This window comes from Rhinoraja longicauda, chromosome 5 (genome assembly GCF_053455715.1).
Source record: "Rhinoraja longicauda isolate Sanriku21f chromosome 5, sRhiLon1.1, whole genome shotgun sequence".
Classification (NCBI taxonomy): domain Eukaryota; kingdom Metazoa; phylum Chordata; class Chondrichthyes; order Rajiformes; family Arhynchobatidae; genus Rhinoraja; species Rhinoraja longicauda.
This window is the reverse complement of record NC_135957.1, coordinates 1,458,370-1,475,275: the sequence shown is the minus strand read 5'-3', so window position 1 is coordinate 1,475,275 and position 16,906 is coordinate 1,458,370. Positions and strand designations below refer to the sequence as shown.

Below are 16,906 nucleotides of genomic sequence, written 5' to 3'. Positions count from 1 at the left end.
TGGAGTACTGTGTGCAGTTGTACAGGGCCCTAGTGAGACCGCACCTGGAGTACTGTGTGCAGTTGTACAGGGCCCTAGTGAGACCACACCTGGAGTACTGTGTGCAGTTTTGGTCTCCAAATTTGAGGAAGGATATTCTTGCTATTGAGGGCGTGCAGCGTAGGTTTACTAGGTTAATTCCCGGAATGGCGGGACTGTCGTATGTTGAAAGACTGGAGTGACTAGGCTTGTATACACTGGAATTTAGAAGGATGAGAGGGGATCTTATCGAAACGTACAAGATTATTAAGGGGTTGGACACATTAGAGGCAGGAAACATGTTCCCAATGTTGGGGGAGTCCAGACCAGAGTCCGCGCCGACCAGCGATCCCCGCACATTAACACTATCCTACTCACACTGGGGACAATTCACATTTGCCCAGCCAATTAACCTACATACCTGTACATCTTTGGAGTGTGGGAGGAAACCGAAGATCTCGGAGAAAACCCACGCAGGTCACGGGGAGAACGGGCAAACTCCATACAGACGGCGCCCGTAGTTGGGATGGAACCCGGGTCTCTGGAGCTGTAAGGCAGCAACTCTACTGCTGTGCCACTGTGCAGCCCAGGCCCATAACGAGTACTGATCACGGGCATTTGCAAGGGCACATGTTCCGAGCCGACTTGGACTGAAGGTGAACAGGGCAACCAGTTCCACTGTTCCCATCTCTGGATTCCACTCGTCAGCACACTTTCCCCAGCCAACAATGGGCCATTGTGAGCTCCACCTGTTGACGGCCCTGTCGTGTTCTGGCCTTCTCTCACCTCCAGTTTATTTCCCCGACCTTTCCCCCCAGCCCCCCCCCCCCCCCACCTCGTCTATCTGTCTGAAGAAAGGTTCCGACCCGAAACGTCACCTACTCCTTTTCTCCAAAGATGCCCCCTGACCCGTTGAGTCAATCCAGCATTTGTGTCTATCTTTGGGCTGAAGGTAAGTTGCCCAAGGAGGTGGGAAAGGAAGGAATGTTTTGGTCTGTAGATTGCAACCATGTGTAATCGGAAAACAGTAGACCAAAGTGTCCTCAATTAATCCCTCTTATTAAAAAGAAAGAATTTACTTCTCCATTAAGCCATGCTGTGCAAAATGCTTTAAAGTCAATTAAGTACTTTTTGAAGTAGAGTCTGTGATTTATCCCAGGGAATTGTCCCTCTCAAAGCAACGTGATAGTTCAGTTTAGTTTAGTTTAGAGATACAGCGCGGAAACAGGCCCTTCGGCCCACCGGGTCCGCGCCGCCCAGCGATCCCCGCACATTAACACTATCCTACACACACTAGGGACAATTTACGCTTACACCAAGCCAAGTAACCTACAAACCCGCACGTCTTTGGAGCGTGGGAGGAAACCGAAGATCTTGGAGAAAACCCACGCAGGTCACGGGGAGAACGTACAAACTCCGTACAGACGGCGCCTGTAGTCGGGATGGAACCCGGGTCTCTGGATCTGTAAGGCAGCAACTCTACCGCTGTGCCACCGTGCAGCCCAGGCCCAACACGAGTATTGATCACGGGCATTTGCAAGGGCACATGTTCCAATCCGACTTGGACTGAAGGTGAAGTTAGATGTGGCCCTTGTGGCTAAAGGGATCAGGGGGTATGGAGAGAAGGCAGGTACGGGATACTGAGTTGGATGATCAGCCATGATCATATTGAATGGCGGTGCAGACTCGAAGGGCCGAAGGGCCGAATGGCCTACTCCTGCACCTATTTTCTATGTTTCTATGTGAACAGGGCAACCAGTTCCACTGTTCCCATCCCTGGATTCCTCTTGTCAGCACACTTTCCCCAGCCAACAATGGGCCATTGTGAGCTCCACCTGTTGACGGCCTTGACGTGTTCTGGCCTTCTCTCACCTCCAGTTTATTTCCCCGCCCTTCCCCCCCCCCCCCCCCCACCTCGTCTATCTGTCTGAAGAAAGGTTCCGACCCGAAACGTCACCTCCTCCTTTTCTCCAAAGATGCCCCCTAACCCGTTGAGTCGCTCCAGCGTTTGTGTCTATCTTTGGGCTGAAGGTAAGTTGCCCAAGGAGGTGGGAAAGGAAGCGATGTGTTGGTCTGCAGATTACTGACGGATCTTACATGGAAAAGGTTGTGGAATTAAAGCCTTGAGATCTATATCTCTGGACATCACCGTTTACAGCATATCGAAGGTATTTATTCACAAAATGCTGGAGTAACTCAGCAGGTCAGGCAGCATCTCGGGAGAGAAGGAATGGGTGACGTTTCGGGTCGAGACCCTTCTTCAGACTGATGTCAGGGGGGTGGGACAAAGGAAGGATATAGGTGGAGACAGGAAGATAGAGGGAGAACTGGGAAGGAGGAGGGGAAGGGAGGGACAGAGGAACTATCTAAAGTTGGAGAAGTCAATGTTCATACCACTGGGCTGCAAACTGCCCAGGCGAAATATGAGGTGCTGTTCCTCCAATTTCCGGTGGGCCTCACTATGGCACTGGAGGAGGCCCATGACAGAAAGGTCAGACTGGGAGTGGGAGGGGGAGTTGAAGTGCTCAGCCACCGGGAGATCAGGTTGGTTAAGGCGGACTGAGCGCAGGTGTTCAGCGAAGCGATCGCCGAGCCTGCGCTTGGTCTCGCCGATATAGAGAAGTTGTCATCTAGAGCAGCGGATGCAATAGATGAGGTTGGAGGAGGTGCAGGTGAACCTCTGTCTCACCTGGAAAGACTGTTTGGGTCCTTGGATGGAGTTGAGGGGGGAGGTAAAGGGACAGGTGTTGCATCTCGTGCAGTTGCAGGGGAAAGTGCCCGGGGTTGGGGTGGTTTGGGTGGGAAGGGACGAGTGGACCAGGGAGTTACGGAGGGACGGTCTCAGTGGAACGCAGAAAGGGGAGGGGATGGGAAGATGTGGCCAGTGGTGGGGTCCCGTTGTAGGTGACGGAAATGTTGGCGGATGATTTGTTGGATCCGCTGGCTGGTGGGGTGGAAGTTGAGAACGAGGGGGATTCTGTCCTTGTTGCGAGTGGAGGGAGGGGGAGCAAGAGGGAGCAAGTTTACAGTATATTGCTCGTCTCCCTCTCCCCTGACATCAGTCTGGAGAAGGGTCTCGACCCGAAACGTCACCCATTCCTTCTCTCCAGAGATGCTGCCTGACCCGCTGAGTTACTCCAGCCTTTTGTGAATAAATACCTTCGATTTGCAACCATGTATAATCGGAAAACAATACACCAAAGTGTCCTCAATTAATCCCTCTTATTAAAAAGAAAGAATTTACTTCTCTTTTAAGCCATGCTGTGCAAAATGCTTTAAAGCCAATTAAGTACTTTTTGAAGTAGAGTCTGTGATTTATCCCAGGGAATTGTCCCTCTCAAAGCAACGTGATGGTTTAGTTTAGTTTAGTTTAGAGATACAGCGCGGAAACAGGCCCTTCGGCCCACCGGGTCCGCGCCGCCCAGCGATCCCCGCACATTAACACTATCCTACACCCATTAGGGACAATTTTTACATTTACCCAACCAATTAACCTACACACATGTACGTCTTTGGAGCGTGGGAGGAAACCGAAGATCTCGGAGAAAACCCACGCAGGTCACGGGGAGAACGTACAAACTCCGTACAGACGGCAACCGTAGTCGGGATGGAACCTGAGTCTCCGGCGCTGCATTCGCTGTAAGGCAGCAACTCTACCGCTGCGCCACCGTGACCGCCCTTCTCTGGAGAGATCGAGATGTGCCTTTGGCCAACGTGACGTTGGTGGGACCATGAACTGCCATGGAGACATTAACTCACAGACGCAGGCCCTTGAGCCCATCGACTAGGCCAGCAGCATAATCAAGGACCAGTCTCACCCCGGCCACTCCCTCTTCTCCCCTCTCCCATCGGGCAAAATGTACAGAACTGTTATCAGGCAACTGAACCATCCCACCACAACCAGAGAGCAGTGCTGAACTACTATCTACCTCTTTGGTGACCCTCGGACTATCCTTGATCGGACTTTGCTGGCTTTACCTTGCACTAAACGTCATTCCCTTATCGTGTATCTACACACTGTGAACGGCTCGATTGTAATCATGTGTTGTTTTGGCACGCAACAAAAGCTTTTCACTGAACCTCAGTACACGTGACAATAAACTAAACCGTAAACTGCAGCCGTCAGCAGCAGGACTCGAACAGAAAGCAGAATTGCGCAGAGAAACGAAACGAGATTGAAGAGGGAATCAGAAAATAAAAAGATGTTGCCCAGATACTTATTGCAATGAAAGTCCGGCGAAACAGGACAATAACCTTACAAGTGCTTTGAGAATGATGTGATGATTTAGTAACACAACATCAGCAGAGGCCAGTGGGATTGTACACTCATTACCTGTGACAGGTAATCAATAGCCCTGTCTCAGGTGGCCAACAAATATTGAATTTGTTCCGTGGAAGCAGCCATGAAAAAGTATTCGGGAAACTATCGCCTTCAAATACTCCTGCACTGTTTAATCTCCTGGCAGCGGTTGGCAACTGGACTACCCAAAGAAAACCCACGCAGGTCACGGGGAGAACGTACAAACTCCATACAGACAGCACCCGTAGTCAGGATCAAACCGTGTAAGGCAGCACTCTACCCAGCGATGTGTAGTTCCAAGGGCGCAGCGGTAGAGTCGCCGCCTTACAGCGAATGCAGCGCCGGAGACCCGTGTTCCATCCCGACTACGGGCGCCGTCCGTATGGAGTTTGTACGTTCTCCCCGTGACCTGCGTGGGTTTTCTCCGAGATCTTCGGTTTCCTCCCACACTCCAAAGACGTGCAGGTTTGTAGGCTAATTGGATTGGTAAATGTAAAAATTGTCCCTAGTGGGTGTAGGATAGTGTTAGTGTGCGGGGATCGCTGGACTTGGTGGGCCGAAGGGCCTGTTTCCGCGCTGTATCTCTAAACTAAACTAAAGTGGGAAACAGATACAACCTTGGGATTCGGGTCTGCTGTAAGTATATTGTTTCTTCCCCCATTTGCCTCCCCCCCCCCCCCCACCATTTCATCTTCCCTCCAACGCCCTCTCTCCTCCCGCACATTTCCTTTCCTCTTTTACCCTACTCCATTTTGCTTCATAGAGTCACAGATTTGCACAGGATGATAACAGGCCCTTCAGCTCAACTTGCCCACGCTGACCAAAATAGAAATATACATCGGCGAGACTAAACGCAGACTGGGCGATCGTTTCGCGGAACACCTTCGCTCAGCCCTCCTGAACCAACCTGATCTCCCGGTTGCTGGACACTTTAATTCCCCTTCCCATTCCCACACTGACCTTTCTGTCCTGGGTCTCCTCCATTGTCAGAGTGAGGCCCAGCGCAAATTGGAGGAACAGCATCTCATATTTCGCTTGGGCAGCTTCCAGCCCAGTGGTATGAATATTGATTTCTCTCACTTCAGGCAGCCCCGGCATTCCCTCTCTCTCCATCCCTCCCCCACCCAAGTCGCACCAGCTTCTCGTTCTCACCCAGCAAACAGCTCATACTGGCCCGTTTCCTTTATCATCATTACTTTTTTACAAATCTTTCATTCTTTATCTCTCCACATCACCGTCTGTGTCTCCTGTTTCTCTTATCCCCCCTAACCAGTCTGAGGAAGGGTCTCGACCCGAAACATCACCCATTCCTTCTCTCCAGAGATGCAATGCCTGAGTAACTCCAGCACTATGTATCTATTTTAGGATTATAGTATAGTAGAGTGATAGAATCAGACATCATGGAAACAGGCCCTTCGGCCCAACTTGTCCATGCCGACCAATATCGCTTCGCTCAACACCTGCGCTCAGTCCGCCTTAACCGACCTGATTTCCCGGTGGCTGAGCACTTCAACTACCCCTCCCACTCCCAGTCTGACTTTTCTGTCATGGGCCCCCTCCAGTGCCATAGTGAGGCCCACCGGAAATTGGAGGAACAGCACCTCATATTTCGCTTGGGCAGCTTGCAGCCCAGCGGTATGAACATCGACTTCTCCGACTTTAGATAGTTCCTCTGTCCCTCTCTTCCCCTCCCCCTTCCCAGATCTCCCTCTATCTTCCTGTCTCCACCTATATCCTTCCTTTGTCCCGCCCCCCTGACATGAGTCTGAAGAAGGGTCTCGACCCGAAACGTCACCCATTCCTTCTCTCCTGAGATGCTGCCTGACCTGCTGAGTTACTCCAGCATTTTGTGAATAAATACCTTCGATATGCTGTAAACGGTGATGTAGAGAGATATAGATCTCAAGGCTTTAATTCCACAACCTTTTCCATGTAAGATCCGTCAGTAATCTGCAGACCAACACACCCCTTCCTTTCCCACCTCCTTGGGCAACTTACCTTCAGCCCAAAGATAGACACAAACGCTGGAGCGACTCAACGGGTCAGGGGGCATCTTTGGAGAAAAGGAGGAGGTGACGTTTCGGGTCGGAACCTTTCTTCAGACAGATAGACGAGCTGGGGGGGGGGGGGGAAAGGGCGGGGAAATAAACTGGAGGTGAGAGAAGGCCAGAACACGTCAAGGCCGTCAACAGGTGGAGCTCACAATGGCCCATTGTTGGCTGGGGAAAGTGTGCTGACAAGAGGAATCCAGAGATGGGAACAGTGGAACTGGTTGCCCTGTTCACATAGAAACATAGAAAATAGGTGCAGGAGTAGGCCATTCGGCCCTTCGGCCCTTCGAGCCTGTACGCACCGCCATTCAACTTCGATTTGTACCAGCATCTGCAGTTATTCTCTTACACAAGATAGTTATAGAGTGATAGTGATAGTGATAGTGAAAGAGTCGTACATCATGGGAACAGGCCCTTCGGCCCAACTTGCCCCCCGTGTCGACCAAGATAAAACCATAGTATAATAGAGTGATAGAGTCATACATCATGGAAACAGGCCCAACTTGCCCATGACGATCAACGTGCCCCATCTACACTAGTCCCACCTGCCCGTGTTTGGCCCATATCCCTCTAAACCTGTCTCTTCCTTGTACCTGTCCAATCTCTTCCTTGTACCAGTTAGGCCATTTAGAACGGAGATGAGGAAAAGCTTTTTCAGTCAGAGAGTTGTGAATCTGTGGAATTCTCTGCCTCAGAAGGCAGTGGAGGCCAATTCTCTGGATGCATTCAAGAGAGAGCTAGATAGAGCTCTTAAGGATAGCGGAGTCAGGGGGTATGGGGAGAAGGCAGGAACGGGGTACTGATTGAGAATGATCAGCCATGATCACATTGAATGGCGGTGCTGGCTTGAAGGGCCGAATGGCCTCCTCCTGCACCTATTGTCTATTGTTTCCATCTTCATGTTCAACGGGAAAAATCCTTCAGAACGTTCGGGTGCACTCGACTTTGAACTGTCTATGGCAGCTGCAACAGACCTGCAGTCTTCAGCAGGGCATTAAATGCGATCATGCACAGATCTCCAGCACAAATCTATGCTGTGATCTGCAGTATATGCACTTTGTACTCTCGGTTCGATCTGGGAGGCTGCATCGATCATCAGTCCCAGTTCGCAGTGGGGAGGTGAACAGGTCTTGTGTAGCAGGGATCAAAAGATTAGCAGTGGCAAAGAAACGAGCACATTAATACAATCCAGAGGATTTGAAACAGCAAAAATAACTGGGCAGCTAGAAAAACAAACAGATTGGAATCAAAAGAGGCAGCGTTTGCTGGCATCCAAAAATATCGCCGGTCCATGTTCTCCAGAGATGCTGCCTGACCCGCTGAGTTACTCCAGCACTCTGTGAAACGTCATCCATCCATGTTCTCCAGAGATGCTGCCTGACCCGCTGAGTTACTCCAGCACTCTGTGAAACGTCACCCATCCATGTTCTCCAGAGATGCTGCCTGACCCGCTGAGTTACTCCAGCACTCTGTGAAACGTCACCCATCCATGTTCTCCACAGATGCTGCCTGACCCGCTGAGTTACTCTGTACCTTCCTCTGTGAACCACCATCTTCAGTTCCTTAGATAGACACAAAGTGCTCGAGTAACTCAGCGGGTCAGGCAGCATCTCTGGAGAACATGGATGGGGACAGAGATACGACACGGGGAAAAATCACATCTCCGTCGAGGTAAGAGATTGAGAAAAAGTTTCCCCCAACTCCCCCTCCCCACCCCCCCACATAAAACAAACCAAGGAACACTAAAAAATACTTTTATGTGTGGTGTTATCTGATCTGTTTGGTTAGCATGTAACATACCTCAGTACACGTGACAATAATAACGCTTAATCTAACCCTAAACCTAATGTTATAGAGAGATACAGCATGGAAAGAGATCCTTCGGCCCATCGAGTCCATTCTGTCCACCCACCACCAACCCAACATGGATTCCGTTTTGGAATTCCGCAACTTGTCCTCAGTTTGTCGTTGACTCCACCAGTCAACGACAAACTGCGGACAAGTTACAGAAACCAATTCACGACCTGACCGCGGGCGCGGCGCGGACTTTAACATCGCGGAGCTTGCGATCCTTTACATCATCACTCATACTGTTCCCCCACAACACTGATTACACTGCGAGAGGCAAAGCGAACGGCGGGTTTTGCTTACTAAAATGGTGGACGTTACGCCCCTTTGCGTTCTACACTTCAGTACAGGCGATTTCAATGGAGTGTTCCATCTTGTTCCTCTCGTATCTTTGCCTCTGACTGAAGAAATTCCACCTCATCTCAGAGAGTGGAATTCTCTGCCTCAGAAGGCAGTGGAGGCCAATTCTCTGAATACACTCAAGAGAGAGCTAGATAGAGCTCTTAAGGATAGCGGAGTCAGGGGGTATGGGGAGAAGGCAGGAACGGGGTACTGATTGAGAATGATCAGCCATGATCACATTGTATGGCGGTGCTGGCTCGAAGGGCCGAATGGCCTCCTCCTGCACCTATTGTCTATTGTCTATCTCCTTCCTAAAAGATCGACCTTTAATTCTGAGGTATTTATTCACAAAATGCTGGAGTAACTCAGCGGGTCAGGCAGCATCTCAGGAGAGAAGGAATGGGTGACGTTTCGGGTCGAGACCCTTCTTCAGACTGATGTCAGGGCTGTGCCCTCTGGTCCTAGACTCTCCCACTATGTGGAAACATCCTCTCCACGCCCTCTCTGTCCAGGCCATTCACTATTCTGTACGTTTCAATGAGGATGCACCTGAAGGCAGCTCAAGCAGGGACGAGCTCTTTCACCAGCCTTCGCCAGGGTCGGCTAACAAGTGGGCAATTATAGCATCCTTTCAGAAGAGGCCGACTTTCCACCCGCCAATTAGCCGGCTTTCCGTCAGGCCGACGTACGGCCGATGGCGGGAAACCAAAGCGAAAACAGAAAACGCCTGGAGCGCTCATTAGGCCCGGTCGTGCAGTCAAGTCAAATGTCATTATCTCACAGGCTCAGGGAATACACTTCAGAAAATACTTCAAAAGAGGGCCGATAGGACAATTTAATAGGAGACAGGGAAGGGGGAGCAGATTTGTGGAGTTTTTAGTTTAGTTTAGACATTCAGCACGGGAACAGGCCATTCGGCCCATCGGGTCCGCGCCGACCAGCAAGATGATTTTGAAAAATGGGATCAATCTCCATGCTGAACATAATGTCAATGTCAACTAATCTCTGCTGCCTGCATGTGATCCATATCCCTCCATTATCCCCTCATAGAAACATAGAAACATAGAAAATAGGTGCAGGAGAAGGCCATTCGGCCCTACGAGCCAGCACCGCCATTCATTGTGATCATGGCTGATCATCCACAATCAGTAACCCGTTCCTGCCTTCCCCCCCATATCCCTTGATTCCACTAGCCCCTAGAGCTCTATCTAACTCTCTTTTAAATCCACCCAGTGAATTGACCTCCACTGCCCTCTGTGGCAGAGAATTCCACAATGTTCACAACTCTCTGGTTGGAAAAGTTTCTTCTCACCCCAGTTTTAAATGGCCTCCCCTTTATTCTTAGACTTTGGCCCCTGGTTCTGGACTTCCCCAACATTGGGAACATTTTTCCCACATCTAAATAATTTTATACGTCTCTATAAGATTCCCTCTCATCCTTCTAAACTCCAGTGAAACCCCATCAAGCCAGCACCGCCATTCAATGTGATCATGGCTGATCATTCTCAATCAGTACCCCGTTCATGCCTTCTCCCCATACCCCTTGACTCTGCTATCCTTAAGAGCTCTGGATGCTTTCAAGAGAGAGGTAGATAGAGTTAAAGATAGCAGAGTCAGGGGGTATGGGGAGAAGGCGGGAACGGGGTACTGATTGAGAATGATCAGCCATGATCACATTGAGTGCTGGTGCTGGCTCGAAGGGCCGAATGGCCTCCTCCTGCACCTATTGTCTATTGTTTATTGTCTATTGTCTATTGAGGCGCCTTGGTTGTTACAACTTGCTGAGGAGACCAGGTTGGGAGTCCAAAGCAAAACCAATTAGCTCGCTGGAAACGGGCGCAGTGCTGATGTGGCTGGTCACATTAATTATGAAGACGTGAATGAATTATTAGCTTTGAACGTGCCAGGAAAAATCCTAATTTATTGCTCGAAATATGCAGAGTTGCTCTTTGTCGACATCAAAGCTCCCCAGCGTTTTGCTTGAAAAAATCCTTGAGAATGGCGTTGTCAAACTCGAAAGGGCGCACAGAAGATCTGCGAGGATGTTGCCAGGACTAGAGGGTGTGAGCTATAGGGAGAGGTTGAGCAGGCTGGGTCTCTATTCCATGGAGCGCAGGAGGATGAGGGGAGATCTTATAGAGGTGTACAAAATCATGAGAGGAATCGATCGGGTAGATGCACAGAGTCTCTTTCCCAGAGTAGGGGAATTGAGGACCAGAGGACATAGGTTCAAGGTGAAGGGGAAAAGATTTAATAGGAATCTGAGGGGTAACCTTTTCACACAGAGGGTGGTGGGTGTATGGAACGAGCTGCCAGAGGAGGTAGTTGAGGCTGGGACTATCCCAGCATTTAAGAAACAGTTAGACAAGTACATGGATAGGACAGGTTTGGTGGGTTCCGGACCAAGCGCAGGCAGGTGGGACTTGTGTAGCTGGGCGGCACGGTGGCGCAGCGGTAGAGTTGCTGCCTCACAGCGCCAGAAACCTGGGTTCGATCCTGACTGCGTGCGCTGTCTGTACGGAGTTTGTACGTTCTCCCCGTGACCTGTGTGGGTTTACTCCAAGATCTCCGGTTTCCTCCCACACTCCAAAGACGTGCAGGTTTGTAGGTGAATTGGCTTGGTGTAAGTGTAAATTGTCCCTAGTGTGTGTGGGATAGTATTAGTGAGTGGGTGATTGCTGGTTGGCGCGGACTCGGTGGGCCGAAGGGCCTGTTTCCTCTGTGCATGACTCTGTGACTCTATGACTGTATGACTCTATGCTAGCCAGCATGGACACATTGGGCTGAAGGGCCTGCTTCCACGCTGTATGGCTCTATGACTCTATGACTGTATGACTCTATGCTAGCCAGCATGGACACGTTGGGCTGAAGGACCTGTTTCCACGCTGTATGACTCTGTAACTCTATGACTGTATGACTCTATGCTAGCCAGCATGGACAAGTTGGGCCGAAGGGCCTGTTTCCACGCTGCAAGACTCTATGACTCTATGACTGTATGACTCTATGCTAGCCAGCATGGACAAGTTGGGCCGAAGGGCATGTTTCCACGCTGCAAGACTCTATGACTCTGTGACTCTATGACTGTATGACTCCATGCTAGCCAGCATTAACAAGTTGGGCCGAAGGGCATGTTTCCACATTGTATGACTCTATAACTGTATGACTCTATGCTAGCCAGCATGGGCAAGTTGGGCTGAAGGGCCTGTTTCCACGCTGTATGACTCTGTAACTCTATGACTGTATGACTCTATGCTAGCCAGCATGGACAAGTTGGGCCGAAGGGCCTGTTTCCACCCTGCATGAATCTATGACTCTATGACTGTATGACTCTATGCTAGCCAGCATGGACAAGTTGGGCCGAAGGGCCTGTTTCCACCCTGCATGACTCTATGACTCTGTGACTCTATGACTGTATGACTCCATGCTAGCCAGCATTAACAAGTTGGGCCGAAGGGCATGTTTCCACGTTGTATGACTCTATAACTGTATGACTCTATGCTAGCCAGCATGGGCAAGTTGGGCTGAAGGGCCTGTTTCCACGCTGTATGACTCTGTAACTCTATGACTGTATGACTCTATGCTAGCCAGCATGGACCAGTTGGGCTGAAGGGCCTGTTTCCACCCTGCATGACTCTATGACTCTGTGACTCTATGACTGTATGACTCTATGCTAGCCAGCATTGACAAGTTGGGCCGAAGGGCATGTTTCCACGTTGTATGACTCTATAACTGTATGACTCTATGCTAGCCAGCATGGGCATTTTGGGCCGAAGGGCCTGTTTCTACTCTGCATGGCTCTATGACCCTATAACTGTATGACTCTATGCTAGCCAGCATGGACCAGTTGGGCCGAAGGGCCTGTTTCCACGCTGCATGACTCTGTGGCTCTAACCTTGAGGGCTAATGAAATGCGTATTTGTCAGATTTCACGTTCCTTATTTCCAGCTCCTCGTGACATTGAGAGTGTGAAAATAAAGGGGAAAAAAGGCACTTCGGAACGGCAGCGCCGAGGAGGAACAAAAATGAGAAGATTCATAATCCCGGTTGGTGATAAAACGTGTTGATTGGAGAGATGGCAGCGGTGGGAATCATTACTGAGCCCGCTGGAGATGCAACTCAAGCCAGTGGTTGCAGGCTGCCTCACATCACTGCGTGGGAGAAGGTTTAATTTATCGCACGTCGGCAAATCTTGGGCTTCGCAAGTGCCAGCCTGCTTAAGAGATGCCCAATTAGATGTGTGTGCAGGTTCACATGTTGCATGCAGTGGCAGAACTGAGGGGGAGTCCGTGGAAGGGAGGGGTGGTGGAAACGTCACTGATCTGTTGAGGATTGTGGCTGGGTAAGAGACAGACGTTGAGAAACGTAGAAACGTGGACAATAGGTGCAGGAGGAGGCCATTCGGCTCTTCGAGCCTGTACGCACCGCCATTCAATGTGATCATGGCTGATCATCCAACTCAGTATCCTGTACCTGCCTTCTCTCCATACCCCCTGATCCCTTTAGCCACAAGGGCCACATCTAACTCCCTCTTAAATATAGCCAATGAACTGGCCTCAACTACCTTCTGTGGCAGAGAATTCCACAGATTCACCACTCTCTGTGTGAAAAAAAACGTTCTCATCTCGGTCCTAAAAGACTTCCCCCTTATCCTTAAACTGTGACCCCTTGTTCTGGGCTTCCCCAACATCGGGAACAATCTTCCTGCATCTAGCCTGTCCAACCCCTTAAGAATTTTGTAAGTTTCTATAAGATCCCCCCTCAATCTTCTAAATTCCAGCGAGTACAAGCCGAGTCTATCCAGTCTTTTGTCACATAAAAGTCCGGCCATCCCAGGTTCACATGTTGCATGCAGTGGCAGAACTGAGGGGAGTCAGTGGACGGGAGGGGTGGTGGAAACGTCACTAATCTGTTGAGGATTGTGGCTGGGTAAGAGACAGACATTGAGAAACGTAGAAACGTGGACCCTTCGACCCTTCGATCCAGCACCGCCATTCACTGTGATCATGGCTGATCATCCACAATCAGTAACCCGTGCCTGCCTTCTCCCCATATCCCTTGATTCCGCTAGCCCCTAGAGCTCTATCTAACTCTCTTAACTCCATCCAGTGATTTGGACTCCACTGCCCTCTGTGGCCGAGAATTCCACAAATTCACAACTCTCTGGGTGAAAAAGTTCCTTCTCACCTCAGTTTTAAATGGCCTACCCTTTATTCTGAGACTGTGGCCCCTGGTTCTGGACTCCCCCAACATTGGGAACATTTTTCCTGCATCTAGCTTGTCCAGTCCTTTTATAATTTTATATGTTTCTATAAGATCCCCTCTCATCCTTCTAAACTCCAGTGAATACAAGCCTGGTCTTTTCAATCTTTCCTCATATGACAGTCCCGCCATCCCAGGGAGTAACCTCGTGAACCTACGCTGCACTGCCTCGATTGCAAGGATGTCCTTCCTCAAATTAGGAGACCAAAACTGTACACAATACTCCAGATGAGGTCTTACCAGGGCCCTGTACAACTGCAGAAGGACCTCTTTACTCCTATACTGAAATCCTCTCGTTATGAAGGCCAACATTCCATTAGCTTTCTTCACTTTGGTTTTAGTTTAGTTCAGAGATACAGCGCGGAAACAGGCCCATCGGCCCACCGGGTCCGCGCCGACCAGCGATCCCCGCACACTAACACTATCCCACACACACCAGGGACAATTTACAATTTACACCAAGCCAATTAACCTGCAAACCTGCACGTCTTTGCCAAACCTTCCCGATCAATGTACCTCTCTAGCGGTTTCTTAAACTGGATAGTCCCAGCCTCAACTACCTCCTATAACCATAACCATATAACAATTACAGCACGGAAACAGGCCAGTTTGGCCCTTTTAGTCCACGCCGAACACTCTCTCTGACCTAGTCTCATCTACCTGCTCTCAGACCATAACCCTCCAATCCCCTCCTATCCATATACCTATCTAATTTACTCTTAAATAATAAAATCGAGCCTGCCTCCACCACTTCCACCGGAAGCCCATTCCATACAGCCACCACCCTCTGAGTAAAGAAGTTACCCCTCATGTTACCCCTAAACTTTTGTCCCTTAATTCTGAAGTTATGTCCCCTTGTTTGAATCTTCCCCACTGTCAAAGGGAAAAGCCTACCCACGTCAACTCTGTCCGTCCCTCTTAAAATTTTAAAAACCTCTATCAAGTCCCCCCTTAACCTTCTGCGCTCCAAAGAATAAAGACCCAACCTGTTCAACCTCTCTCTGTAGCCTAAGTGCTGAAACCCAGGCAACATTCTAGTTGCCTCTGGCAACTTGTTCCATACACCCACCGGGTTGAAACCCTTCTCCAGACTCTGAAGGACTGAAGAAGGGTCTCGACCCGAAACGTCACCCATTCCTTCTCCCCTGAGATGCTGCCTGACCCGCTGAGTAACTCCAGCTTTTAGTGTCTACCTTCGATTTAAACCAGCACCCGCAGTTTGTTTCCTAAGCATTCTGTGTGAAAAAGTTACCCCTCGGATTCCTAATAAATCTTTTCCCCTTCACCTTGAACCTGTGCCCTCTGGTCCTCGATTCCCCTACTCTGGGCAAAAGACTCTGGGCATCTTCTTCAAACTGTGCATCACCTTTAAACGTTGTCCCTCTCACCTTAAAGCTCTGCTTTAATCCAACAGGATCAACAAGCTCATCAGGAAGGCCGGCTCCGACCTGGGGGCGGAGTTGGACTCACGGGAGGTGGTCTTGGAGGGGAGGGCGCTCCTCAAACTGCGAGGCATCCTGGACAATACAGCTCACCCCCTCCATGACACACTGGCCAACCTGAGGAGCACCTTCAGCAACAGACTGGTCCCACCAAGATACAGCACAGAACGCCACAGGAGATCCTTCTTCCCTGCGGCTATCAAACTGGACAACTCCTCCCCCTTCTGTCCTGGGGTAGACTGATTCCCCCCTCCCCCCCACTCGCCCCCACCAATCTTTATACATCCCCAATCCTTTCCACTTGCTCTTTTAATTTCACGTTTCATGTATCTTGTCGTGTTTTTTGACTGTTGGAAGATCCCTCCTGGGATAAATAAAGTTCGATCGTATCGTATCGTATCGTATTACACAAAAGGCTGGAGTAACTCAGCGGGTCAGGCAGCATCTCAGGAGAGAAGGAATGGGTGACGTTTCGGGTCGAGACCCTTCTTCAGACTGATGTCAGGGGGGCGGGACAAAGGAAGGATATAGGTGGAGACAGGAAGATAGTGGGAGAACTGGGAAGGGGGAGGGGAAGAGAGGGACAGAGGAACTATCTAAAGTTGGAGAAGTCGACGTTCATACCGCTGGGCTGCAAGCTGCCCAGGCGAAATATGAGGTGCTGTTCCTCCAATTTGTGGTGGGCCTCACTATGGCACTGGAGGAGGCCCATGACAGAAAGGTCAGACTGGGAGTGGGAGGGGGAGTTGAAGTGCTCAGCCACCGGGAGATCAGGTTGGTTAAGGCGGACTGAGCGAAGATGTTGAGTGAAACGATCGCCGAGCCTTGGCTTCGTTTGGTTTCGCTGATGTAAAGAAGTTGAAAGAAGATGTAAAGATATAAAGAAGATGTAAAGAGGTAAAGAAGTATCGTGTTATATGATATGCCCTCTAGTGTTTAACATTTCCACATGGGGAAAAGGTTCTGACTGTCTACCCTATCAATGCCACTTATTATACCTCTATCAGTTCTCCCCTCAGCCTCCTGAATCCCAAAGAAAACAATCTAAGCCTGTCTAACCTCTCCTTGCAGCTCATACCCTCTAATCCTGTCAGCATTCTGGTAAAGGCAGCATCTCTGGAGAGAAGGAATGGGTGACGTTTCGGGTCGAGAGCCTTCTCCAGACTCTGAAGGTCTGAAGAAGGGTCTCGACCCGAAACGTCACCCATTCCTTCTCTCCCGAAATGCTGCCTGACCCGCTGAGTTACTCCAGCACTTTGTGTCTACCTTCGATTTAAACCAGCATCTGCAGTTTTTTCCTAAGCATTCTGGTAAACCTCTCCTGCACACTCTCCAAAGCTTTCAGTAATGGGGAGTCCAGAACTGCACGCAATACTCCAAGTTTTCCATGATGATCCCGGGTATTGATAGGCTAACCCATGAAGAATGAGGGGGGGAACTCATTGAAACCTACAGAATAGTGAAAGGCCTGGATAGAGTGGATGTGGAGAGGATGTTTCCACTAGTGGGAGAGTCTAGGAAGGAGATAAGGAAAAATGGCTTCAGTCAGAGGGTGGTGAATCTGTGGAATTCTTTGCCACAGAAGGCTGTGGAGGCCAAGTCAATGGATATTTTTGTAAGGCGGAGATTGATAGATTCTTGATCAG

At 50.0% G+C, this 16,906-nt stretch overlaps 1 protein-coding gene across 2 annotated transcripts in view; it reads left to right on the top strand.

Moving 5' to 3' along the window:
* LOC144593854 (leucine-rich repeat and fibronectin type-III domain-containing protein 2) overlaps positions 1 to 15,514 on the top strand; it is a 75,555-nt gene extending 60,041 nt beyond the window's left edge. Inside the window, exons 2-3 of one of the 2 annotated variants that reach the window (XM_078399972.1) lie at positions 12,505 to 12,602; positions 15,233 to 15,514. In XM_078399972.1, the coding sequence (XP_078256098.1) occupies positions 12,505 to 12,514 (10 nt within the window). In that variant the 3' untranslated portion in view covers positions 12,515 to 12,602; positions 15,233 to 15,514. Of the gene's footprint in view, positions 1 to 4,831; positions 4,955 to 12,504; positions 12,603 to 15,232 lie in introns of those variants that run through there. The other variant, XR_013547294.1, reaches the window with a different exon arrangement.
* The last annotated feature ends 1,392 nt before the right edge of the window (positions 15,515 to 16,906 follow it).